This window comes from Prinia subflava, chromosome 15 (genome assembly GCF_021018805.1).
Source record: "Prinia subflava isolate CZ2003 ecotype Zambia chromosome 15, Cam_Psub_1.2, whole genome shotgun sequence".
Taxonomy (NCBI): domain Eukaryota; kingdom Metazoa; phylum Chordata; class Aves; order Passeriformes; family Cisticolidae; genus Prinia; species Prinia subflava.
In genome coordinates this window covers 5,793,983-5,820,677 of record NC_086261.1, presented here as the reverse complement: position 1 = coordinate 5,820,677, position 26,695 = coordinate 5,793,983, and the positions used below count along the sequence as shown (strand labels likewise).

At 47.6% G+C, this 26,695-nt stretch overlaps 1 protein-coding gene across 8 annotated transcripts in view; it reads left to right on the top strand.

The window, feature by feature from the left end:
* Positions 1-25,014, top strand: part of CHD2 (chromodomain helicase DNA binding protein 2) — a 71,466-nt gene extending 46,452 nt beyond the window's left edge. For all 8 annotated transcript variants that reach the window (XM_063412373.1, XM_063412371.1, XM_063412367.1 and 5 more), the window contains 26 exons: positions 101-317; positions 928-1,017; positions 1,889-2,079; positions 3,083-3,271; positions 3,760-3,922; positions 4,285-4,437; positions 4,942-5,013; positions 6,100-6,249; positions 6,828-6,976; positions 7,486-7,582; positions 8,308-8,400; positions 8,886-9,059; positions 9,969-10,144; positions 11,610-11,651; positions 12,621-12,760; positions 13,482-13,620; positions 13,759-13,909; positions 15,165-15,287; positions 15,618-15,746; positions 16,493-16,633; positions 17,764-17,898; positions 18,950-19,128; positions 19,686-19,785; positions 20,262-20,478; positions 20,829-21,078; positions 21,526-25,014. In XM_063412373.1, the coding sequence (XP_063268443.1) occupies positions 101-317; positions 928-1,017; positions 1,889-2,079; positions 3,083-3,271; positions 3,760-3,922; positions 4,285-4,437; positions 4,942-5,013; positions 6,100-6,249; positions 6,828-6,976; positions 7,486-7,582; positions 8,308-8,400; positions 8,886-9,059; positions 9,969-10,144; positions 11,610-11,651; positions 12,621-12,760; positions 13,482-13,620; positions 13,759-13,909; positions 15,165-15,287; positions 15,618-15,746; positions 16,493-16,633; positions 17,764-17,898; positions 18,950-19,128; positions 19,686-19,785; positions 20,262-20,478; positions 20,829-21,078; positions 21,526-21,859 (3,994 nt within the window). In that variant the 3' untranslated portion in view covers positions 21,860-25,014. The remainder of the gene's footprint in view (positions 1-100; positions 318-927; positions 1,018-1,888; positions 2,080-3,082; positions 3,272-3,759; positions 3,923-4,284; positions 4,438-4,941; positions 5,014-6,099; positions 6,250-6,827; positions 6,977-7,485; positions 7,583-8,307; positions 8,401-8,885; positions 9,060-9,968; positions 10,145-11,609; positions 11,652-12,620; positions 12,761-13,481; positions 13,621-13,758; positions 13,910-15,164; positions 15,288-15,617; positions 15,747-16,492; positions 16,634-17,763; positions 17,899-18,949; positions 19,129-19,685; positions 19,786-20,261; positions 20,479-20,828; positions 21,079-21,525) is intronic.
* Positions 25,015-26,695: the final 1,681 nt, after the last annotated feature.

Sequence of the window (26,695 nt, the reverse complement as noted above, 5' to 3'; positions counted from 1 at the left end):
TGTCCCTGTTGTGGATTGCTGTTTATGTGGAGCACAGTAAATGAGTAGCAGCAGAAACACACGCTCAGACAGCATTTTTGTTTGTTCTCCTCTTTCTCAGGAACAACAGCGTGATCCTGGCTGATGAAATGGGACTGGGCAAGACAATTCAGACAATATCATTCCTGTCATACCTGTTCCACCAGCACCAGCTGTACGGCCCTTTCCTGGTGGTGGTGCCCCTGTCCACCCTCACCTCCTGGCAGAGGGAGTTTGAAGTGTGGGCGCCCGAGATAAACGTGGTGGTTTACATTGGAGACCTCATGAGCAGGAACATGGTGTGTAATCAGAGAGCAAAGGGTGAGGGCTCAGGGAGAAGCACTGGGTGCAAAGCAGCAGCCTGTGTGTGATGTGTGTGACAGTCAGCTGGAGAGGCTGGTGGATAGTGCTGGCAGCACTGCAGACAGCTGGAGCTGGGGTAGCAGAGTGTGTGGGTGTAACTCCCTGCTGCAGGGAATTTGCTGCTTTATTTTGCCTCTTGGAGTGAGTGCAGTACTGGCTTCTCTTAGAGTCTGGAAGCCAGTACTGGTCTGGACTGAAACATGCAGTGAGAAGTCCAGCAGTGTAAAAGTGCTTGTCTCCAGTGTTTGGAACTGTTCAGACAACCACTAGTTGTTGGAACTAGTGGTGTCTGCAGTGAGGTGATGTGTTCATTAATGTCACAACAACACATAACCTTATTTTATTACCTGTGCAAGAGCAGTTGAACCATGTGTGCTCTAAAACAAATTGTTCCTTGGGCACCTTGAGCTCATCAAATGGCGCATTGGGACAACAGGGGTTTGGACTTGGCTGGAGTCTCTGGCTTACAGCTACACTAAAATAACAATTGTTAACTCTTTCCTTTTGATAACATGTGTTCAAGTTAGCTTTTGTCTCCCCTCACAGATCCGTGAGTATGAGTGGATCCATTCTCAGTCCAAAAGATTGAAATTCAATGCACTTATCACAACGTATGAGATCCTCCTGAAGGATAAGGTGAGTAATGGTCCAAGAATGTTTTTGCTTAGACTTTCTCTCATTTTCAAAGGGGAGAGCCAGTTCTCAGCTAGTGGGTTTCACCTCTACCCTCTGTGGTGATGGAGAACTACAGCCACTATTTGCTTTTCCTTCCCAGTAATGCAAGCAAATGTGGGAATGTGGGACACATTTTACAATGTCTTAACTCTTGTACTGCACAGTTGTGCAATTCTTTTTACATATAAGACATCAGGCAGGTCCAGCAACCTGGATTTTAACTGGTTTAATTTAGGCTTCTAAAGAGGACAAAACATTACACTGAACCTCTGGCCACAGTGTTAACAGTATTTGTATTTGTACATCTACAGGAAATCTGTCTGCTTAGGAAATATTATCACCTCTGTTACTGAGTCCTAGCAGAAAACAAAAAGCTTAAAAAAAGAAAACAATATATAATCAAAACTCTTGGATTACCTGAACTTTTTAGGCTTGTTCATCTGCTCTCCTCTTCTTGCTCCGGTGAGACTCAGGCCCTCAAGGGCATGGAGAAAAGGGGGAATAAAAACTTGGGGAAGGACTGTGTTTTCTGTGTAAAGCAAAGGAGGATTAGGATAGGTGTACTTGCTGCAGGATTACTGAGGTACAGCAGGAATGTTGTACAGCATGGCTGATTTTCACCTTTTCCTTTCTGGGAGGGCACCCTGGTCCCCAAATTTTGTTGGCAAGAAAATTCTGTGAGGGTGCAGCCGCAGGGCTGGGTCAGGACACCCTGGATAGCACACACAGCAGGGCTTCCTGGCCTTGGAGAGAGTCACATCTGCAAGGTGGTGGGGCCTGTGTGACCCAGCCATCTCCTCAGTGCCTGTGTTTTTGCCTTCTCTTCCTGCAGACTGTTTTGGGAAGCATTAACTGGGCCTTTCTAGGCGTGGATGAAGCCCATCGGTTGAAAAATGATGACTCCTTGCTGTACAAAACATTGATTGATTTCAAGTCCAACCACAGGCTGCTGATCACTGGCACCCCGCTCCAAAACTCACTCAAGGAGCTCTGGTCCCTGCTGCACTTCATCATGCCAGAGAAGTGAGTCTCCTTTCAGGCCTTCGAAGAAATGTCTCTGTCCATTCTTGTGTGTTAAATAAGCTCAAAAGACTGCAGAATGGCAGAAATCCCTGAATTAAACTCAGTGGTGTGACAGCAATGCTAGGAGAGCAGACATTAGTGGGGAAAATGAAAGGTTAAGTAACTAACACAAGGAGTATTTCTGGCAGCAAACTGAATGGGGAAACCTGATACATGCCTCTCAAGTCTGTCTGCTGTCTTCCAGCCATCTCTAAGCAGCTAAACTTGTTTTAAGCAATCATTTCAGCCATTTCTGAGGTTTCCAGTACAGTGTGGTTCAGGCACTTCTGCCAACCATTTCATGGCAGCTCTAGGGGTGCTGTCTGGCTGATTGAGTGTCCACAGGGTAACAAATGTTTTATTTAAAAATCTTTAAAATAAGATGAGCTATGGGCATCTCTAAGGCTAAGGCAGGCATGCCCCAAAGCTCACTGAAATTATGTTTGACTGCAAGAAGAGCTGTCCCCCAAATTCTTTTTGTTGGATCACAGAAAGAGTGAAGGAGAGGCTTGAGGTTTCCCAAGTGGAGGAGAGCGGATCTCCACATTTCAAAGGAGCTGTCAGAGGAAGCAACAGTCCCAAAAGAGCCTTCAGAGCAGGGTAAAACAGTCCAGTTGTCAAAGCCGTGCCTGGGAGAGGCACCGAGGAAAGTTCAGAAACTGCAGCCAGGTAAATGCCAACAGAGTTAAATAGTGGGAAACTTGGGATTTTGGGTCATGGGAGTCAGTGTGGAGCTCAACTACAAGATGTTAGGAAGATATCTAAGCCCAGAGATCTTCTAGTTTTGCCACCAATCTGTTCAGGTAACCAGAGCAGAGGGAATCTATTATCTTCCACTGTGTTTCCACTAAACTGCTGGTCTCCTGTCTTGTGGTGCAGCAGGAGTGTATCCAATAGATGCTGTTTGGTGCCATAAGACAAGAGCTCTTCTGACTCTTCCCCTTCTTCTCCTTTCTGTTGCCAGGTTTGAGTTCTGGGAGGATTTTGAGGAGGATCACGGGAAAGGTAGAGAGAATGGCTACCAGAGCCTTCATAAAGTCCTGGAGCCGTTTCTCCTGCGCAGAGTAAAGAAGGATGTGGAGAAATCTTTGCCAGCCAAAGTGGAGCAGATCCTCCGGGTGGAGATGTCTGCTCTGCAGAAGCAGTATTACAAGTGAGTCACTGAATAAGTTACTGGGAGTGCCAGAAGAAATGGGCACATCTTTCTGTGGGCCTTGGCAATGTGTTCCAGTGTTGTGTGCATACTGTGGCCCTCAGAGTGCAATGTGACACCATCACCTGTAGGACTGGGAGCTTCCCAGTGGGAATGTGAGGTAGGGTAGTTGATATCTTTCCTTCTGGAAGATGTTTTTGTAGGGTGATACAGTTCAACATAACCTCAAGCCAGAGGTTATGTCTTTCTTGGGGGAGTGACAATATGCAAAATGTTGGGATGTTGTTCAATATTAAACTGTGATAATATCAATAGGAAAGTCACGTCAGGGTTTTTAGAGAGGAAAGAGCATCCTGTAAGAGAAGTGAGGAGAGATGGAGGGAGGGAAATAGGCTGATGCCTGAATGAGCTGTTCCCGGAGGTTTTGTTCCTCCAAGACTCCGCTCTGCACTGAGCAATGATCTGGACTTTAATTTTCCTGCCTGCAGGTGGATTTTGACAAGAAACTACAAAGCTCTTTCAAAGGGAACAAGGGGAAGCACATCTGGTTTTCTGAATATTGTGATGGAATTGAAAAAGTGCTGCAACCATTGCTACCTTATCAAGCCTCCCGAGGAAAATGAGAGAGAGAATGGCCTTGAGACCCTGCAGGTGAGTGGTGTCCTTAGTCACCACCTTTTTTCCATAAATTTCATTCTTTTGTGCTCCAAACAAAATAATATCTGGGGGAGCTTTAGCTTCTGTGGCTTATTCTTTAAAAATAGTTCACACAGCTAAGCTGTTTGAACCTGCAGCCCTCCACTTCCACTGCAGGCAACATTTTATGGCCTTCTAGAGCAGGAGTTGTGGGCAGTGTAAGATCTGTCTTGTGTGATTCATTGTGTGTGTGGGCTCTGCTGTGTAAATCCAGATGATTAGATTAGAGAAGTACAAGAGATGAATGACCTCAAAAGGAGCAGGTCTGTGTGGGATGTACATAAGGGTAAGATTGGAAATGATGGTTATTTCTTCAGTCTTTGATCAGGAGCAGTGGAAAGCTGATTCTCCTGGACAAGCTGCTGACCAGGCTGCGGGAGAGAGGCAACAGAGTGCTGATCTTCTCCCAGATGGTGAGGATGCTGGACATCTTGGCAGAGTACCTGACTATCAAACACTACCCTTTTCAGGTAAGCAACATCAGCATGGGAAACAGCGGGGTCCTCTTGAAAGTGTGGGAAAGCAAGGGAAAAAGTGGAGGAAGCTTGAGCAATGGGAGGCACTGAGTTCCCCAGAGGTTGGGGATTACAGGTGCTGGGATTACAGGTGGCACTCACTGGAAGGAACTGGGATGTCCCTTCATTTCAGTGTGGCCCCATCTCTGCAAAACTCCTCTGACAGGCCCCTGCTTTGGTCTGTGTCATGTGATAAAGCCTGAGGACAGTGAGCACAGAGAGCCTGGCTGTGAGGCTGTAACGGGAGCTGCGGTGTCACCCGCTGTGTGCCTGCTCCCCGAGCATCCCCCAGCCCTTGTGACACGGCTGAGGCAGCGCAGTTATTTTTAATTGGCGGCTATTTTTAACAATTAAACACTGCAGGCAGCAAAGGGGGCTGTAGGGCTGGCAGCACTCGGGTGCAGCAGTCCCTCAGGGCTCCTTTCCCTTCTCTTTTCTCATGGTTGTTGATTTTTGCAGCGCTTGGACGGCTCGATCAAGGGGGAGATCCGAAAGCAGGCGCTGGATCACTTCAACGCCGACGGCTCCGAGGTACCGCAGGCCTGGGCAGAGGGTTTGTGGCTGAGCCACAGGTTGTGTCTGACCAGAGGGGATTAGTTCAGTTCAGTTCCTTTAGCAGCACCCCAGGTACTTTTAAAGACACGGATATGGCAGGTTTTGCAACCAGCCTTATTGCTTATTTTAAATCTCTCATGTCCAAGGAACAGGGCTGCAAGTCTCATTTCCAGAAAGTCCTGAAGAGGCTGGGAAGAGCCAAAATTTAGCAGTTCTCTCCCTATTGGTCTGGAGAATGAGATGGTTGCTGAGTGATTCCAGTCTGAAGCTGGTTTTGAATATGAAATAGGGGATTTTAAATGTTGGCAGGCAGTGGAGTCTGGTGCTGGAGGTGAAAGTCTCCAGTGTAATAGGAGAGGGCATCTGAAACCTCTCATCTGGGCTTGCTGACTCACAGTGACTGGTGCAAGACACTTGGTTTTGTGTCAGTCAGTCCAGCTGTGAGAAATACCTTTCCTCACTCCAGAAGCCTGGGCTGGAGCGGAATTCTTGGCTCACACAGGAATTGTGAGAGATTGTGGTTGTAGGAAAGTTAACAAAAGGAAGTGTGAGGGGGAAGGAGTGAGTATGCCCATAGAATCTGCCCTTTTCTTTTTCCTGAAGACATCTATGGGGACTCAGGCATCTTGGCTCTAACCTGGCACAGTCTGTTCATTCCTGATCTCACTCCTGACAGGATTCAGGCAACAAAAAGCAAGTGTTTGCCCGCTGCCTTTGTAGGAGTCTGGTGGGCAACATGGCCTGACCTTCAAAAGTGACTCCAAGGTGCCCTTGCCTTGAGCTGCTTGTGTTGCCCTCCCATATTAATTCGTGTCTGGAGTAGCACAGCCTTCACCTGGGCCAGCACTGCCTCACCCTGGGTCTGGGCTTAAAGACTGCTGCTGCCCAGCCTGCATGAACAGGGTTTTTGGGAAGGAGATCATTTTTCTGCTTTAAGAATCATGAGTGCAACAGAGGCTTCTCTCCATCTCCTTTTACAGCTTTTGAGTCACCATTGCTATTTTATGCCCACAGTTACAAGCTAGTTAACTCATGGATGCTTTTTATTTTTTTCCTTCCCAGGACTTCTGTTTCTTGTTGTCAACACGAGCTGGAGGGCTGGGAATTAATTTGGCCTCTGCTGACACTGTTGTTATCTTTGACTCGGACTGGAACCCCCAAAATGATCTTCAGGCTCAGGCCCGAGCTCATCGGATTGGACAAAAGAAGCAGGTCAGCAGAGCTGCCTGGGTTGTTTTCACTGTGGCTTCAGTGTGAGCATCTAAGCATCCTCTCACCTCACCAAGGCTGCTGTAAACATGGGCTTTTTGTCCCAGTCCTTGCTCCAGAGAGGGGTGCCTAAGGGACTCTCATTTCAAAAGTAGGAGACAAAACCCAGCCCAGATTTGCCAAGTCTTTCTGTTGGTTTTGAACAATAACCCATGGCATTGCACTTCTCAGCTTAGTCCTAGTGGAGTCTGTTCTTTCTTGCCCTGAAAATCTTAAAAAGTAGAACATTCACCTTCAGTAGGGGTTATTAGATATGTGAAAAGCTAGCTTGGTGCTAGGTTGAATTTAGAGTGATTGTTTCAGAAGATTTTTACTCTGTGCTTAGGCACACTACAGGATCTGTGTTAACCATCCTGATTTTAACTGGCTCTCCTGAGATACAGAGAGAATGTGCTCATTTTTCTCCTGAAAAAGCACGTGAAGAGACAATGTCAGCAGCCCAGTGAAAACAGCTGAGGGATGCATTGCAGTATCAGCAGAGCCTGTCCAGGAAATAGCTGTGTTCTCTTTTTGCCTCTCAGGTGAATATTTACCGCCTGGTCACAAAGGGGACAGTGGAGGAGGAGATCATTGAGAGAGCCAAGAAGAAAATGGTGCTGGATCATTTGGTTATCCAGCGTATGGACACCACTGGCCGGACTGTTCTGGACAACAACTCTGGGAGATCCAAGTATGTGACTGTGTCAGGAGGCAGAAGTGTCTGGAACACTGGGCATAGCCAGCTTCACCTGCTGGCATTTCCCAGTATTTATTTGACAGGGTACAGGGCAGAAGGCTAATAAATAATGGCAGCTTCCAATGATTTGGCTTCTGCTGCCATTAATTTGGACACATAGGATAAAGATGATCAGAAATTTAAACCTAGTTTTAGGGCATTACTTGTTTTCGTTTCTGTCTTCCACCCAGAGATCATCCTGGTCTGAGGGAACCTGGCTGTGGAACAGCTGCATTTTGGCAGTGACCTCAGATTATCTTCATTTCCCCCAGCAGATGGAGGTGGTTCCCATTGCAGTCTTTGTCTGTGCTAGAGCAGGAAAGAGATTAATAACAAAGCTTTTTATAGTGCTGGGTAGAAAACTTACTCCTTGCTTCAGCTAGGAAAAACACTGGTATGGTTTTGTGCTGTAGCAGTTCTGACTGAACAGCTCAAAACACCTTTTCCTTCTCTTGTTTTTGCAGCTCAAATCCCTTCAACAAAGAGGAGCTGACAGCTATTTTGAAGTTTGGAGCTGAAGATCTTTTCAAGGAGCTTGAAGGGGAAGAGTCAGAGCCTCAGGTAGTTTGAAACTGAAATCACACAGCAGTTTGTAGTGCTCTGCAGGTCTGCAAGAGGGACTGTGTGTGGTTTTTCCTGCTTTGTTCTTGCCCTGTGCATGAGAGCAGGTTGGTGAATAGGACATGTGGGAGTCTGGAGAAGCTGAAAGCAGCATCTGGGATGGGGGATTAGGGGTTGAGGAGAGCCTTGTTGTTGGGGATTAAATAGTAATGGTCACCAAGGAAGTCCCCTGCCTCCTGAGGATTATTAGCTAGTGACAGCACAGCCTGCTGAAGGCTCCTCTCCCTGCCTCTTCAGAGCACTGGCTCAGCATCCTTTTTTGGTGGTTCTGAGCAAGGCAAGAGTCAGCACAGTGCAGTGAACACGTCACTCTCTCCTGCCTCAGTGCAACATCGCTTGACAGTTCAGCATTGAGTGTTTTGACCAATTCTCTGAATGGCCCAAGCAGCAGAGCTTCCCCCCAGGGAACACAGCCTACAGTTCATACATCTCACAGCCTGGAAATTTTCCCCACTGTTCAGCCTTGACGGTCCTTTCCTTCTGTCACCTTATTTGTACTTCCTTGTACCACTTGAGATAATTTATCCCTGCCCTCTGGGATGACACCCTGCAGATATTTGCACTTTATTTAGCTCATATCAGCACACGAGCCTGTTCTCAAAGCCTCTTACTCCCCGCTGTGCCCGGCACCCTCCGCTTTATCCCTCCTTCTCCCTGGCTGGCAGGAGATGGACATCGATGAGATCCTGCGCCTGGCCGAAACACGGGAGAATGAGGTGTCCACCAGTGCCACCGACGAGCTGCTCTCCCAGTTCAAGGTATGGGACCCCCAGGCCCTGCAGTGGGCTGTGGGAACGTGGCTCCCCACACCCTGCCGTGGTGCTGAGGTCAGTAACAGGCAGGAACACCTCGGAGAGATCACTGAATCACAGGCTGGTTCGGGTTGGAAGGGGACTTAAGGATCATCCAGTTCCAACGCCCCTCATGGAGGTATTAATTTAATTTCAAGAAAGTGGTTTTGAAGGCTGTGAATAAAAAGGGAGAATTTACCAAATTTGGAAACAAACCCAATAATTTACAAATACTCAGCAGTACTTCTTAAACTGCACGTACTTCCTCAAAAGCTGTTAGTCCAAAGACATGGCAAGGAGCCAGGAATGTAGTGACATAGGGATCAATTATGAAGTAGTTATGGAAGTGTTGGCAGAATTCCTATGGAGGAGAAGTTGAGGCTTAGCAGACAGCTCTGGGGTGTTCCTGCCAGGGGAGGGAATTGCTAAAGCTTCTCCTTTGCTTGTAAAAGGTTGCCAACTTTGCAACCATGGAGGAGGAAGAGACAGAGCTGGATGAGCGGTCCCAGAAGGACTGGGATGATATCATTCCAGAAGAGCAGAGGAAAAAGGTGGAGGAGGAAGAAAGGCAGAAAGAACTGGAGGAAATCTACATGCTGCCTCGAATCCGGAGCTCAACTAAAAAGGTACAGCCTATCTTGAGGGGATGAGAGGCTGGAGGAGAGAGCTGGCAAAGAGAATGCTCAGGGGAAGCCTCCTTGCCATCTGAGCATCTTTCCCTCCTCCAGAGTTGGTTGGGAATAAGGCACAGAGGTAGCACAGTGACCTCTTGTTGGCACTGAGCATTGGACCAATGGTTTGGGATGCAGTGTGAGGGCCAGGACTGGAATTGGTGCGACTCATCTCACCTTAGCAGTCAAAATAAAAAGAGTCTGTAGTGACCACAAAGCAAAGTATCCAATTGTATTGGGTTTTGCTGCAGGTTTTGCCATTTTTTGGCTGTCCCTTTTCCTTGGGGTCTATAGCTCCCTGGGTGACTCTTGGCTAAATCTGGATCCTGAGGAGCAAAAGAGATAGTGTCTTCCCAAGTTCTTCTCTAGCTAATGGGATCTACCCCAATTCAGAAGAACACTGACTGTGCAAGGATGCTCTGCTGGGACATGGGACTTTAAGGGGCTAGAACTGTTCTCTGGAGTGAGCTGGGGAAAAACATTGACGTGAAAAACACAGAGAAGGATAATTCATGTTGAATGAATCCAGATTAATTTCTGAGGTATCTTGGTTTTCAAAATAATATAAGGGACAGTGGCACAAACCTGTGGAAAAAATATTTTAGCATCTCTTAGTAGATCAAAATACAATTGTGAGACTGGTGGCTGTAAAAGGAGGATGACCAGCACAGCCTCAGCCAGCTGGGAACTGCAAGGGTGTGCAGCCTCTCTGGGCTGGTCACACGGGCTCCTGCATCCTCTGGAATGGACGCTCAGGGTGTTTTACAGTCCAGTAAATAGTGCCAGTGCACAGAGGGACAGAAAGGTTGTTAGCTGATTAGATTAGCATTGTTAACTGTACTGCTGTTCCTCTGGTACATGCAGGCTCAGACAAATGACAGTGAATCTGATGCAGAGACCAAGAGAAGGCTTCAGAGATCGTCTGGATCAGAGAGCGAGACTGACGACACCGACGACGAGAAGAGACCGAAGCGCAGGGGACGCCCTCGGAGTGTTAGAAAAGACACTGTGGAAGGATTTACTGATGCTGAAATCAGGAGGTCAGTGCTGGCCACAAGAGACAGTTCAGAAAACAAATATAGAAATCCCATGCAGGTGGAGAAAATCCCAGATTAATCCAGGACGTGCATACCTGTGAGCATGTCAGTGGCTAGGCAGAGCTGGTTCACTGGCACAGCTTCTGCACCTTTATATAATTCAGTTTGATCCCAGCTGATGACCTGAACATTCAGGTCACTGTAAAATGGACTGGATTGTCTTTAGTCAGGCTACAGTGAAGCTGGTACCTTCCTAAAATTAATCCATGCTGTAACTGCCCTTTGTGGGCCAAGTGGATTGAGCTAATGCCGTATAACATGTGAGGTCTTAGGTGCCATGAGCTGCAGAGCTGGACAAGCCAAGGGCTCTGGCCTTCCTGACATTTTTCTGGCAGTCATCCTGCTGATTTAAGCTCTCAGTGAAAGGCAGGCTCTGGCAAAATGACCTCATGAGAACCACTGGTCCTGTTGATCCCAGTGGTTGTGTGTCAGTCTCTGATGTCAGCTGGGGACTGAATTTCAGAACATTGTTTTCTTCTCCTGTCTTCTAGTTCTTGAGTCTTTCCCAGAGATCTTTGTCTTACAGCTCTACCCAGATGTTCAACCAAAGACAGAAAAGAGGAGGTTATGAGTTTTCCTTAACTCTTGCTATCTCTGAGCTGGTGTATTTTTAAGGAGGAGATATCAGAGTTTTTTGGCTGTGATAGCTGCCCCATAACCATCTTGAAACCATAGAGCAGGAAGGACATGTTACAATATGCAATATTAAAGCCATTTATGTTATTGTGATGTACCAGAAAGAGGCTGAAAGAATACAAAATAAACAAAAAAAAGAAGATAAAAAATGAATTAATTTAAAAAATAACCTGTAGTTGTAGCCATTGTGTCTACTCCCAGCTCAAGGCAATGTTTGATTGCAGCAGCTCTTGCCCTAAAGTTGTGTTAGCCACAGCAGGGATTTTCACAATAAAAATAAGACATGAAAATAAATAGCAAACCTCGTCTGCAAACCTCTGTGATGGATTGAACCACATTTGGCTCTTCTGTGATGGGTTGCTACATTTACAGCCCAAGCTTTAAAATTACTAATGACATTGATTTAATGCCTCTTTTCTTCCTGGAAAAGTGAAGTTAATAATTACAAACATGGTGTAAGGCAGTGCTTTCTTCTATTTTTTTTTTTTTTGCCCTACAGTTACCACGCTCCTCTTTTTTTTTCCCCTCATCTGTCAAACACTCAACTCTCATAATAATGTTGTATTCTTCTTCAGCCAAGGTCACAAAACTCTTTGTGGGGGCTAATGGATGAGGCTTCCCAGTGCTGAGGGATGCTGAGCTGATCAGTGGGGAATGCAAGGATGATAATGTGACAGGCTGTAATTAATATATTCAAGCATATTTGTGGTATTGGACCTACTTTTTATGACAGTTAGTTTAAGGTTTTTTGTTTTTTATTTTTTCTCCTTAGGTTTATCAAGGCTTACAAGAAGTTTGGATTGCCTCTTGAACGGTGAGTCCCAAGCTGGCGCTGCTGCAGAGGGGAATCAAGGATGCACATTGTGCTTGTGAGCACAGCCAGGCACACATTGCTCTGGGTGTTTGACACAGCCCCCACAGACAGCACAAGCCTTCCTGCCCTCCTATCAGACCCCAAGCACTGCTGGACACTCCCTGGTGTCTCTGTTGATTCATCAGTAACTGATGAATGCTGGCTAAAAACCAGCTGGAGCAGTTGTGGCACTGGGCTGTGACACAGCAGTGTCCTGCTGGCACAGTCCAGCCTTGGGGCATTCCCACTCTGCCCAGAAAGGAGAGGGAGCAGCTGTCAGAACAGCAAATACTGCCCAAAACACTGGCCAGGCTTCTCTCTGCACGTTAGCCTCAGGACTGAATTTGGAGCATCCTTCCCTCCTCTATCCCTCCTGAAGGGAAACAAAGAGAGCCACCATCGAATGTGGGGCTGCAGAGACCTGGCCCTGTGCTGGCTCTGGAAAGGTGTCAGGGCTGAGACAGAGTTCCCTGAATGTGTTGTAGGAGAAATTCAGTGCTTTTTCAGCTGGTTCTACTCTTCTGGTATGAAACACAAGGCTTGCGTGTGAATCTTATGTTACTGACTTCAGGCAGGCAAAAGGGACAGCAGATGGCAGCTTTGGACCATCAAATGGAATTAATGTGGAACTGGAAAAGCCCGAGGGAATACAGGACAGTCACAGAGGGTCCCTGTTGTCCCCAAGACAGACAGTTCTCACCTTTGCTTTGCTACTAAAAAATCCAAAGGATTGGATCAGTTTTTCTGCATCTGCACTGCAGCTGTTAGACCAAAATAAAGGACAAAACCTGGGTTGTTTCCTGCACAAACTCAACTCGTGCATGTTTCATACATTCATATTTGTACAGCTCTGAGCTGTGAAACAATTGACTAGGAAGGGATTGAGAGAAGATGTGCTGTGTCAAACACAGAACTGTCCCTGTCTCCCAGGCTGGAGTGCATTGCCAGGGATGCTGAGCTGGTGGATAAATCTGTGGCCGACTTGAAGCGTTTGGGGGAGCTCATCCACAACAGCTGTGTGTCAGCAATGCAGGAATATGAGGAGCAGCTGAAGGAAAATCCAGCAGAAGGTAGGCAAGGGAGTTGTGTGCTGCTGTTAGAGTGATTTGGGGAGTGTTCCATGGAGCTTGTGAGGAAACCATTCCCATGCTGGACAGGGAGGCCACATTGTGACTTAGAAACAATGAACAAGAACACACTTAAACCACCCCATCTCTGCCAGGCAGCTCTCACCCACAGAGAGGAGCCCCTAAGCTTTCTGCTCAGATTGGATAGTACCACATGGGTCTGTCTGCTTTTGGTGGACATGAGTTTTTGTGGGGAGAGGCCAGCTTATTGAATGGTGGGCCACAAAACAAAGCAGATCTTATTTTATTTCTGCTTCTGGTTCTGGAAATCTAGCTGGTGCTGTGTACTCCATGGTAAAGCTGGATCTACAGTCAGCAATTCCTGGAGCTGGAATCACCACCCACTCTCTGTCTGGCTGTTCTTTGCTGTTTGCTTGGACATACAGAGTCAGGGATGGATTTCCTCCTGGGTCTCTGCCTGTTGCAGCTGACCAAGACTGCAGAATCAACAGCTCCAGCATACTTAGAAGTATTTTTAAGAAAATGATACTGGGAAGTGTTTAAATTGCAGATTTAAGTGAGTTAGTGGAAAAAAACCTTACATTTTGGACCTTATGTTTAAATAAGAGGTTGCAGGCAAGGTCTTGATCACTGTGAAGCCATTTTACAGAGACACTTCCTTCTGTAAGAGTTCTCTGAATTGCTGTGTTTTATTGCTGAGCAGGGAAAGGACCTGGAAAGAGACGAGGTCCTACCATCAAGATTTCTGGTGTCCAAGTCAATGTGAAATCCATCATCCAGCATGAAGAGGAGTTTGAAATGCTGCACAAATCCATTCCCTCGGACCCAGAGGAAAGGAAGAAGTGAGTTTGGCTAAGTAGGCAATGCAGAAAGAGGCTCAGGGAATTTGGATTTTGTAGTGGAAAGAGAATAGCCTGGATGTGTGGATTTGCTTTATCCTCCACAACATTAAAAGTAGCTCGTGTTTGAAATGCCTTTAGGTACCGCCTGACGTGCCGTGTCAAAGCTGCTCATTTTGATGTAGACTGGGGAGTGGAGGAGGATTCTCGCTTGTTAGTGGGAATTTACGAGCATGGTTATGGAAACTGGGAGCTAATTAAAACAGATCCGGAGTTGAAGTTATCTGATAAGGTAGGTTGCTTTGCTTGGTGCTTCCATTGGGACCATTGCAGTGCTCATAGCAAACATGCCTCATTTACTCCAGAAACACATGCTTATGTTTGTAACTATTCCAAAAATCATGATAAATAATAATGAGGAAAGCAGTGACCTTCATGGAATGTTGCATGCTCGATGGAAAGCAGAGTTGTGTCATTTGGTGGGCAGTTGCAGGTGAACCACACTGAAATGATGCAGGCAGAAAATGGCAGTGCTGACATGTGTGGTCCCATGCACAGGATGGAAGAGGCTGTGACTTGATGTATCCTTGAGCATCTCACAAGAAGCTGAGTGTGAATTTCTGAGTGGAAATAATTTTTCACAGATTTGACAGTGCTTATGTCAAAGCTGGTCTGTGTTAGCTTTGAGGGTATGGTTACAGGACTGGGAATGGCAGCACAGCCAGCTGGAAAGCCTCCATCTAGTTCCTCAGTCATCCCCACAAGAACAGTTTACAGGCACCATGTTGAAATGATCTGGGTTAAAAATAATCCACCATCCATTGAGTCAGTGTGGTGGAAAGAGTGTGGAAACTGCAGCACAGGGCTGAGGAGCACTGGGAGTCTCCACAGCAACTTTGCTGCCACATGCAGCATTTCTGTGACGTCCCTGCTGGTGCTTCTAGCAGAGATCAGGCTCTGCCTGAGAGCCCTCCATGTATGGAGCTCAGAAAGGCACTTTGCAATGGGAACAGCTGCCTGAGCCACGCCACCCATTTTCCAGTGAAGTATGAAGCAAACCTAGCTGGCAAGCTGAGATATTTCCTCCACAAAGTGTCACCTTTCAGCCTTGTTTTCCACTAAAAATTGTGCATCTGTGCCCCTGCTGTAGTGATGTCTCAGGTTACCAGAGTGACTGGGCTGCTGTGACCAAGCTGGCACAAACAAATCTGATGTGTCAAGGCAAGTGGACTCAGTTTTGCAACTTGAGGTCCAAAATATAGCTTGTAAAGGATTTTTTTCTTCAAGAGAACTTAGCAAGCTTGCAAGGCTTAGCAAGCCTTGGGGTCCTTTAACTTCTGCAGGATTCCAAGGGGAGGGATGCTTGTTAGGAGCTTTGCCTTTGGCCAGATAGGGACAGTGAGAGGGGGAAGGAAGGCTTGAGCCTTCTTGTTCCCCCAGAAAGTGCAGCATCTGCTGCCCTTTGCTGGGCCTGGAAGGGCTGCTGCTAATGTGTGTCAAGCTTTGTGCATATGGGCATATGTTGTTTTTTTTCTGCTTTATCAAAGATCCTACCTGTTGAGACAGATAAGAAACCTCAGGGAAAACAGCTCCAGACTCGAGTTGATTATCTACTGAAGCTGCTGAAAAAAGATCTGGACAAGAAAGAAAACATGAAAGATGGGGAAGAGGTGAGATGTGGCTGCTTGATTCTGGGGGTTTTAGGGAGGAATGCTTGGCTGATGACAGGAGATCCCCTGTGTTCCCAGGTCACCAGACATCATTTATGTGAAGGAATATGGACTTGTCTGTTGTCTGATTGCATTGTGAGATTTCTCATTTAAATGATAAAAATTAGTAAGGGGAAGGTTATTACTGCACTTACTGAAGGACTTGGGCTCATCAGGCTTCCTGCCAGCCTGCAGGACCTGCAGCTGTTTGCACAATGTTCAGGAGATGGGAAATGTCCCCAGTAAGTAGCTGTAGCTATTTGCTTTCCCTGACTTGTATGTTTTCACCAGGGCAAGCTAAAGAAGAGGAAACCACGAGTAAAGAAAGAGAACAAGGCCCCCAAAGTCAAAGATGAGCATGGGAACGAACTCTCCTCTCCTCGGCACTCAGACAACCAGTCAGAAGAAGGTGAAGTCAAGGTGAGTCAGCCTGGGTGAACTGTGGCTTGTCCAGGTTTCCTTGGGCTGTGCTTTAGTGCCCAGCCTCACCTTGGGAAGCATTCCCAGCAAAGTCCTCAGGAGTCAAAGACACTAAGAGTGAATTCCCACAGGACTGGCAAACTCACAAACCCACATGAACAGCTGTTGGTGGGTAGGAAGGACCTTTCCCACCTATTCTTTTAGGTCAGTGCTTTAAGGGATTTGGGGCATCCCAGAATGGCTACAAACATCCACATATTGACTCAGGGGAAAGGTTGTCTCAGGACAAAGCCTGTTGCCCTTATAAAGGAGAGAAAGAAGAATTGTTTCCCGCTCCTTTTGGGCACGTCAGCCCATGGTGAAGCTGGAGTTTACCAAGGTCATGCTGTTGCTTAGAAAACGTTCAGTCTTTGAGTGGTTTGGCTTGTAGTCTGAGGCTTTTTGTTCGTGTGCTGATCAGTATCTACCTCAGGGGCTGAATGTTCTGGAGTGCAGCTGGCACAGGAGAGCAGGGCTGCTCTGCAGCTTGCCAGCTTGTCACAGAGTGGGGCTGGTCTGGTTTTCGTACCATTTTGTCACATTTGGGGGGATGGCAGCTGCTTGAGCAGAGCTCGATGTCTGCTTAAAGAGGTGTGAGCGTAAATCTGGATGGACCTCAAAAGTTGCCTGTGTTTTAAGGATGTTTTATGGAAGAAAATGTGCATGGGGTGAGGGACTCCAACTTTGTGCTGTGACTGATGTTCTAGGAGGATGGCTTGGACAAGAGCCCAGTGAAAAAGAAACAGAAGAAGAAAGAGAACAAAGAGAACAAGGAAAAACAGACATCCTCTAAGAAAGAAAAGGAAAGCGATAAAGAGAAAAAGAAGACAAAAGACAAGAAAGAGAAGGTATGTGGTACTTTCAGGAGCAGCTTGATAGGGAAGTCCCTGAGCAGGACAATTGGGATTCATTAAAGGCCCTGTGTGAAGAGACATCAGTGAAGCACCTTGGGGTAAGGGGGTATCCCTTTTTCAGCCCTTCTGAATTGCCATAGAAAGTAGAAAAGGTGATATGACCTAAAGCTTCATGGAATGTGACCAAAACGGAAGAGATTTTGTCAGACTGCCTTTAAAGTACAGCTGTCTCTGTGACAGGGATATGGCCACAGAGCTGATGTTAAGGAAGAACAGAGAAAGAGCCTGGAGCACTCAGATCAAAGTTCTGTCCAGCTGTGATTTATCACAGGGGTGGCAGTTCCTTGTCTGTATTCCCCTTTAATTTAAACTCACCCAAATGACCCAAGTGTCCAACCATCAAGAGTGTAAGTTGTCATTGTCACTGCTCAGGACTCGACAGAATGAGTGTTTCAACATCACTGGTATGCTGGAGACTCAAATGTCTCTTGAATTTTGGGAACAACTGCCCTGAGGCTGGGTACAAATTGGAAGGGGGGTAAAAGCTTCCATAATAATGACCTGAAGTACCTGTCCAAGGAACAGGTATGTACTGCATGCCCAGTGTGTTTTGACACTGAGGTCATAAGTGCAAACTAAGAAGTTTTGTTGCCTATGTAGGGGAAAGTTTGCTTTCCAGTGATTTTTTGGTATGGCTTTGACTGCAAATAAGTCATATAGGTAAAAATAGTACCTGAACAGGCCATGATTTGAGAACTAGTTATGTCACAGAAAGTTGCAGATCCCTGTAGACATGAGGCTACCCTGAGCTCTGTCCTTTGCAAGGGAGAGACACTGTTTTAACCTCTCTTCCATGTCTCCAACATTGGCTTCTCTCTATGAGTGTGAATATCATATTCATGTCCAAACTGTTGGCTCTGATTTTTCCCTGCTCCCTCAGGGATGATGTAAAGCTAAACAGAGCCATTGCAGCTCAACAGTTGGAGATTTTGGGAGGAAAGCTGTAGGAACTGTGCCCAGGTTTAGCAACTGCCAGTAACAATAGTGTGGAGGCTGTTAGTTGGGTCACTGGGGATCCTCCATCCTGGCTCATTGTGTGATGTGTGTAATTTGTCCTTGTAAAGCCCAAAGGTGGCGAGGCCAAATCTGGAAATAAAGGGAAGAGATCGCAAGGTCCCGTCCACATCACTGCAGGGAGCGAGCCCATCCCCATTGGAGAAGATGAGGATGATGATCTGGACCAAGAAACGTTCAGCATAGTGAGTATTTCCCTCGGCAAATGGGAGGGCAGTGCCGAGAGCCCAGCGAGGCAGCCGAGGTTTGCTCAGTTGACATCCAAGGATGTGTTTTAGGTGTTGTGCCCCACAGGGGTTTCCTCTGGCTGATCTGAGAGCAGGGCAGGACAACCCTGGACAAGAGCTGCCCACCTGTAGCCTGTCAGCAGGGCATGCACAAGGGCTCTGCTTCAGCTGGTGACTTCCCACTGCTCAGCTGGCAGCCCTGGGTTACAGAAGACCTTGCAGCCTTACATTCCCTCTCCTGTAGAAGCCAAGGAGCCACTGAAGCTCTTTCAGACAAGGAAATGCAGGAGAGTTTTGAGGGTGACCTTGTAGGAGGTGTGGAGCTGTGTAAATGCTCTCACAGCAAACATGCCCACAAGGTTCATTGTAAACATTGCGTTTTAGTAAAAGTTATCATGGCAGATTCTCCTTGGCTGAAATACTACTGCTTAAAAGCATTTCTCTCAATGCAAATCTCTGTATTTGCTGCAGGTCCTGTGGGGGTTTTTTGTCTTTTTCTTTAACTTTCTTTCTGTGATGCTCAAAAGATCCAGGCAGGCAGTCAAAAAACCTGTCTGATTTCTTATCTGTGCTCAGTGTTGATGTGCCCAGGCTGAAAAACATGGTGCTCTCATCTCATGTCTGCCAGTTTTGGTAAAAGCAAACATTAAAGTGACCAAAGATGGGATTGGACAGGATTGAGTTGATCAGTCTTGCAGTTGGGGTGACTGGTTCAGTGTGTGGAGGCTTGGATACACTTCCCTGCGATCTGTGCAGGGGCAGACCATGAGTGGTTTGCTTGCAAAACAAATTTTCCCCCCTAAAAGGCAGGGGCACTGGAGGGTGGCGAGACTCTTGTCTTTTGCTGATTATTGTCTGCAGCTTGTCTAAAAATTTGCTATTTTATAGCTGATTTCTCCTTGCTTAATGGCCAGATAAAGCTAAACGAGGCTTCTTTTCGATTTACAGGGCAATGATGTAGAGCCATCTGCCAAATTAATCACTTTCTCCTCTCTATTGCTCTTTCAAGTGCAAGGAAAGGATGAGACCAGTCAAAAAAGCACTGAAGCAACTTGATAAGCCTGATAAGGGACTGACAGTTCAAGAGCAGCTGGAGCACACACGCAACTGCCTCCTGAAAATCGGTGATCGCATCTCTGAGTGCCTTAAAGCCTACACTGACCAGGATCACATCAAGCTGTGGAGAAGGTGAGGGATCATTTTGTTTTCCTTAGCTGGTCTAGGATGTTTTGAAATGGTAGTTCAGAGGCTGCTGGGTTTTTTGCGGATGGATGTGCTATTTGACTCTTACTTAATCTGTGAAATCTTATATTTTCTGATCCACTCAGTCTACAGAATCACAGAATCATGGAATGGTTTGGGTTGGGATGGACCTTAAAAATCACCCAGTTCCAACCCCCTACCATGGGCAGGGACACAGTTCACTAGACTAAGTTGCTCAGAGCTCCATTCAGCCTGAACCTTGAACATTTCCAGGGATGGTCTTCCATGACCAATCCCAGGCAAGTGTTTTGTCTTCAAGTTGTCCTGGTCTCATTAAAACTGATTTCAAAGCTAAATCACATAAACCACTGCAAACCTCTTTATTTTACTTTGAAGAATGTGGTTCCAGCCCTCCTGATCATCCTGTCCTGAGGTGAGACTGTTTTCCAGAGAGGGTAGAATGAATTTGATGTTAATTTGGAAGCTGTTGGCAGTTAAACTGCTACTGTAGCACTTAACAGAAAATGTTCATATCCTTCTAGGAACCTATGGATATTTGTGTCAAAATTCACAGAATTTGATGCCAGAAAACTACACAAACTCTACAAGATGGCTCATAAGAAAAGATCACAGGAAGAGGAGGTGAGAGCTGAAGTGCTTTCCCTTTGATTTCTGTTCTTAAAAGTTGCTGCACTGGTAGTGCCAATTCTTCCTGCCTCTTACCATGGGTGTTCTTCATTGTTGTTGGCAGTGTGTGATTTTCCTCAACATCTAAACAATCTGATTGCATTTGCCTTCTTTTTCATGTGGCATTTCTGGTCACTTTGTCCTGGCTGTTCTGACCAAGCAAAAGCATTGTTTGGTGTGGCATGTGATGTTCAGCTGCCCTGTGGAGTGAAAAGCCTGGGCATGCTGCCCTGTAGAGATCAGGTGTAAGAGCAGAGCTGCCAAACTCTGCCTGTCCACCACGTTTGTGCTGTTCTTGAGCACAGAGTTGGCTCACCAAGTCCTCAAAGAGGCAGGAAAATCCAGAGCCTGTATTTTGCTCACAGTTGCTCACGGTCCAGATCTTTTGGTGGGAGAGCAGCTGAGCTGTATCCCTGTGTTCCACCTTGCAGGAGCAGAAGAAGAAGGAGGACATGTCCAGCATGAAGAAGCCGTTCCGCCCGGAGCCGTCGGGCTCCAGCCGCGATTCCGTGATGTCCCAGTCTCACGTGCCTCACAATCCTCACTCCCAGAAGATGCACATGCCCCCTGCCCACACCCAGCAGCAGATGCACGGCCACCCACGGGACAACTACGGCCACCCAAACAAGAGACATTTCAGCAACACAGGTGAGCGCTGGCAAGGCAGGAGAAACCTTCCCTTCTGACCTAGTGCTCCTGGACACAAATCCTTCTGGGACTTGTGAGTGGTCAGGTTAAAGGTGATGGGCTAGAACTTACACTACCACTGTAGTTACTGCTGGGCTAGAAAACATGGTGATGTAGTGAGGAAAAGAATGTAAGGATGGGACAGGATGAGATTTGCGAGGATAAAGAAATAGTGATGAAGAAATTCAAAGAATAATATGAGTTCAGGGAGGAGAAAGTTAAAGGGGCGTCAATAGATATTATTTCTTAGAGAATTAAGGGAATAAACGAAAGCATGAAATAGACTCAGAGGTGCTCTTTGCTCCTGGCAGACCGAGGAGACTGGCAGAGGGATCGGAAGTTCAACTACGGCGGCAACAGCAACCAGATGTGGGGCGGGGAGCGGCACCACCAGTACGAGCAGCACTGGTACAAGGACCACCACTACGGGGAGCGGCGGTCGCGGGGGGACCCCCACCGCAGCTCCGGCAACTACAGACCAAACAACCTGTCCCGCAAGAGGCCCTACGAGCAGTACAACAGCGACCGGGACCACCGCGGCCACCGCGACTACTACGACAGGTGAGCGCCTCCCCTCACCCGGGGGAGTTTGTCACCATGGCTGACTGTGGGCCTGATGTTTTTTAGTCTGAATGATTTTAGCCCGCTAGCAGCTGCTTGCTAACTCTCTTCCCAAGGGAAAATTTCTCGAGAAGGCTTCTTCTCAAAACAGTCTTGGCAAAACAAATATCCTTTCCCCAAACAGTCTTTCTCCAGGTGGTGTTTTGCCTTTCTGGTTCTCAGAGAATAACATTTTGGCTGTTTCTCTAGTTTAACCAGTGGGATTGGGGAGGTGTCATTCCTGTTCACCAATCATGTTACAACTTTAATTAGACAATTAAAGCCTTTTTTGTGCCTTTTGCCTTCTGAAATATTTGGAGTCTCATCTTTTGTTCGTGTCCTGTAGCGACAGCTGACCGCAGAGGCTGGGCTTGGGTTGCTGATCTCTGTCCGTTTTTCCCTCCACAGGCACCACCACGATTCCAAACGCCGACGGTCCGACGACTTCAGGCCTCAGAACTACCACCAGCAGGATTTCCGGAGGATGTCTGACCACAGGCCGCCCATGGGATACCATGGCCAGGGACCTTCGGACCACTACCGGTCCTTCCACACAGACAAACTGGGAGATTACAAACAGCCCCTCCCTCCAGCCCACCCTGCCGTGTCGGACCCTCGCTCGCCCCCCTCTCAGAAATCTCCCCACGATTCCAAGTCACCTCTTGATCACAGGTCACCTCTGGATAGGTCATTGGAACAGAAAAACAATCCAGATTATAACTGGAACATTCGGAAAGCGTAAGGTGACTGAGAGGGGGAGGCGCACGTCTGAAATACTGGGACTGACGCGACGGTGGCTGCTTTCTCCAAGCCAGCAACGAGAAACTCTGAACATGCTGCTATCATCTGGCTGGGTCAAGGAGGATTTTGGGGGAGTGGGTGGAGGAAGATTTTCCCTAGTTCTTGATTCTGGTTTAGATTCCCATTTCCGTTCCCCTTTTTTACCATTGAACTGTTCTGTCACGGAACCAGCCTTGCTGCCTCATTCTTTGTTTTGTTTTTGTTTTCCTCAGTCCAATGGACCCAAGGGAGTTTTCCCCAGCCAGTGTTTCCTCAGAAGGAGAAGGTAGATCGATGCTGTTTACGATGGTGCAGAAGGCTGTGTGCCTGCTCTGACTTGATGTTATGTGACAGATGCTGCTTTGGGGTTGGGGATAAACTGGTTGGGCTGGGATTTGTGTGTCACCAGCATGGGGCAGTGGGGGGATATATTCAAGGAGGGACAGGAAAGTCCCTCAGCAGCCAAACTTGGTTGGAAGAGGGACTTGATGTCCCTGCAGAATGACTCCAAGGGAGCTGGACCCATGCTGGTGACAATCCGTCACTTTCCTGGCCATGTTATCATTTCCATGTCTTTATTCATTTCAAGAAACTGGCTCTGCTTTGATTGCTCTTGTGTTCCCTGCAACAGAAGAGGTGAAGGGATCTTTCTCCCTTCTCCAGAGCTGGAACTGGCAAATCTTAACTCTGGGGGTAAGCAGGAGCTGGGTTATGGGAAAAAGAGGCCCACATCCTTAGCAAAGGCTTAGTTCACTTCTAGCCAGCAGGAAAGAAATCGGGGTGAGAACAGTATTTCCCAGTGGTCAGGGCTCAGGAATTTGTAACAAAAGCTCTTCTCTTCCAGCATGGGCAGCCTGGGTGGTCCAGGAAGTAACAGGTTGGTTAGGAGGTGCAAGATCAAAAGATGGCTCTGGGGATCCTGGAACTCCTAATCTTCCTGCCACGAAAGTCTCTGGTCTTTGGGCAAATCACTTCTCTCTGTGCTTCACAAAGCAGTGATCACAAACCTTTACTGTAACTGAAGGATAACAGATGGTAGAACAAAGTGAAATAGGAATCCAGTGGAGTGATCACTGCTCAGGGAATGGTCACCTTCCTGCCACCTTTCCAGCAGTCAGCAGTGACTCTGAATTGCTAAAAGTATCTGCACTTACAGACCTTTTGTTTGTCTAAATTGGAAATGAACCTGAGGATTTAGCACCTCAGTGAGCAGGGAGAAAATGAGGAATTCAGGACTGATCCATAAAGATCCTTGGAGCAAATGTCTTAGAGCCCAGCATGGCAGAGGGAAAAGAGGAATATGCAAACCAGCATTTGGCCTGGACACTGGTGTGGTGAGAGGGGTTGGTTGTGCACATACTGCTGGCCACAAGCACCTTGGGTGATTATTTTTTTCAGGCTGGGGTTCCCTGTAGACCACAAAGCTCTCCCAAGAGCCAGGCTGCCCTAGCATGGTGTATGGGGCTGTATCACCACCCAGAGCTCAGTATTAAAGACCAGGCTGTTCCAGGCTCCTTGGTGGGGCACAGAAGCTGGGCCTCCTGTTAAGATGCCAGTATTTGACCCTAATAAGCTGTGATGTCCCTTCCCCAAAAGACTGAGGACAGATGGGTGTTCAGGGCTGGCTTCCTGACTCCAGCCAGTGCCTTGGAAGGCGCATGCAAACTGACACTAATACTCCTCCATGCAGTGTATCCCTGGAAATCTGCTGCCATCACTCCTCCTGATCCCGCTGCTCTAACGGGACACACGGGAAGTGTTTGTACCCCTTTTGTTTTCATGTTGCAAGATTTCCACCAAATTCAGGGCAGTTTTGTTTCCTTAGGGGCACTTGCTGCCCTGATAAAGTGTTACACTTGTGTTTACCTGTGCAGGGCGAGGTGAAGGCAAGTCTTCCACAGTCCCCTTGGAGGGTGGGAGGTGTGGAGGGAGCACCTTTCCATGGCGTTTCCCACTAAGCTGTGATTGCAGGCTGTGGTATTCAGCAAAGAGGTCCTTTCTTTTCAGAGGTATTAGCTTAAAATGTGAAAATGGAAGCAGCCTTGGAGGGGCAAAGGGAATTGCTCTTTTTGTCACGGTGGGAAGTTTGTGCCATACTCATGTAGCTAAGGCAATACTGGCCAACCAGTGTTAGGGTTGGTGCAGGAAAACTTTGGATCCCAGCAAGAGGCATTTTCTGTATGGAAATGTGGGGGTTTCTGCTTATCCCGGGTTGGTTGGGATTTCCTTCTTGTGCAACAGCAAAAGCTTTACCCATATCCACTGGAGAGCTGTCCCCATTGTCACTTTAGCCCGATGTTGAAGTCACATCACGTCCACTCATGGTGGGTGGGTCTTTGCTGGGTTTGGCTTTAGTGAAGCTGGAGGAGATTTGGGAGAAAGTCTTCCCTGAGTATGCACACACATTTATGCATTGATGTCCCCTCAGCATAGGGACCATAACCAAACACAATCCAATAAACAATAACAACCAATCCATAAACCAAACATGGGGACGTGAGTGGGATCAGAGGGGACACATCCACAGCCATAAACTCCCCTGTGGTGTTTGTGTCAGGATCAGGTACAGCTCTTCCTTCTGAACCAGCTGTGGGATTCCCTCCAGCCTCTTCACAGGCAAAAGCAGTAACTTGCTCTGGGGTTCAATTAAAAAAAAAAAAAAAAAAGAAAAAAAGAAAAAAGAGTTTTTCAGCTTGACCTCTTTGGAAATGGTGTAAAGTTATGAGTTCACATGGTGGAAATCCTGCAGACCAAAACCTGCTGTGGGGACTGGCAATGTGGTCCCAACCAAAACGGACACAGAACCGAGTGCTGAAGTCCTTGTGTGAATGGTTTGTGATCCACACAAAAATATTATTCTGCTTTCACCCGTTTCCTCCCCACCTCTGCCTCCCCTCTGGGGAGAGAAGGACTCTTACTGTAAAAAGACAGACTTTTAAACCTCTTGACTAAAACAGTAATTAATATTAATTTATATTTGTGAAAGAAATGCCACTGTCCTAGTGATTTCTGATGTAAATATGTTGTTTATATAGTATGTATGAAATTTTCCTACATTGTAAAACTGCTGTACTTTTGATTCTTGTATATTAAAAAGTGTTACTGAGATTTTCAGAAGGGCCTCAGTGTGGTGTCTCTGGGGGTTCCCGTGGCAGGTCTGGGGGCTGGTTTGGAATGACAGGGCCCTTGCCACAGGCAAGCCACCACGGATATTTGCACTGTGCAGGAATAAGCATGTTCTGCTTGGCTGTTTTTACAGTTTCACACCACAGCTTGTGGTGATAGAGACTTGGAAGCCTCTTCAGATGGGAATTTCCAGCTGATCAGAAGGAGCTGTACACTCTCTAACCCAGCTCCACCAGGATTTCACTGGGATGATACTGATGATTATGTGTTTATCCCACCTCCACATTTTATGGATCTCTGAGGATGTGTAAACTTCATTTTTTCCTTTGCTGAGAATTCCCCTTTCTCTAGAAGTGTTGCTCCTGCTGCATGGGTGAGTTCTCCTGTGTCCCCAGCCCCTCGTGGGCAGGATGTGCCTCTCCCCAGGTGGGATGTGATGGCATCCAGTGCCTGCTTTGGTCTTTACCCTCCACTGCGCACACTGAGGCCCACACGGCGAGACACAGAGCAGGGATTGGAGCCATTTCTCCCAAGTTATAAAAGCTCATTGTGAAAAGCACTTTTCACACCTGCAGCCACTGGGTCCAGCCCTTCCCAGTCTCTCTGCTGCTGAGCCAAGTTTCAGCCAAGAGTGAAATTTCACAGCTGAGTTATATGCTCCTGAAAAATGGATTTCCTAATGGAAAGAATGACTGGCTGTTAGCCATGGGGCTCAGCAGGGAGAGGGGCTCAGCTGCAGGGAGGCACAGGGGCTGCAGGCAGCTGGGTGTTACGTGCCTGGGTCAATCTACCTGAGGCCAGTGACTTTTTAGTTTATTTTTTTAATTTTAGCAGGCAGGTAAGGATGTGGGCACCCTGATGCCAGGTGTCTCCCCAGTACAGCTCAGCCTGGCATCTCCCTGCACTCCCATGTCCACAGCACCACACTGAGAACAGTTCAGTCCTAAAGCCTCAAAATTGATGAGGAAACGACCCCTTCTCACCTGTCCATGGCAGGCAGGTGTGGTCAGCCCCACAGGAAGGTGTCATCCCTAAGGACATGGCCCATGCAAGCCGTGTGCTGGCACAGCGAGCAGGACCCCCAGCCCTGCCTTGCACCCAGCCCAGTGAGGGGCCAGGGCTGTGCTTACAGGGGGGCAGAGCCTCTAGAGGGCAGCCGGTTCCCAGCAAAAAGCCAGATTTTGGTGAACATCTGCAGTTGAGGCTGCTCTGGTCCTGGCTCACCCCGAGCACTCAGATGAGAAGCTCAGAGCGCAAGACAGTGGCCAAAGGCCAGGGGATGGGCAGGCACAGCCAAGGTGGGGCTGGAAAAAAACCACCCCAGGCCCCAGGTGGTGGCACCTGAGCTGTTGCCCATTGGAGAGTGATAGGATGGGACCCTGCATCCCCCAGGGGCTGCCCCCTCACCAGCCCTGACCCTCTCCCAGGTGCCACAGGGCCACCACCACGACCCATGTCCCTGCACAGCCTGTTCCTTCCCCACTTACCCCCTGGGGATGCTTTGCTGCCTTGTGTGGGAATGGGGACGGGGCATCCTTGTGCCTCGGGGGTCACCATTCCCTGCCATCAGCACTTTGTGCCCCTGGAACATGCAGGAGCTGCTGCTCTGTCCCTGGCTGGGCAGCAGGGGACCATCAGTGACCTCCTGGCAGAACAGTCAGTGAGGGAGACC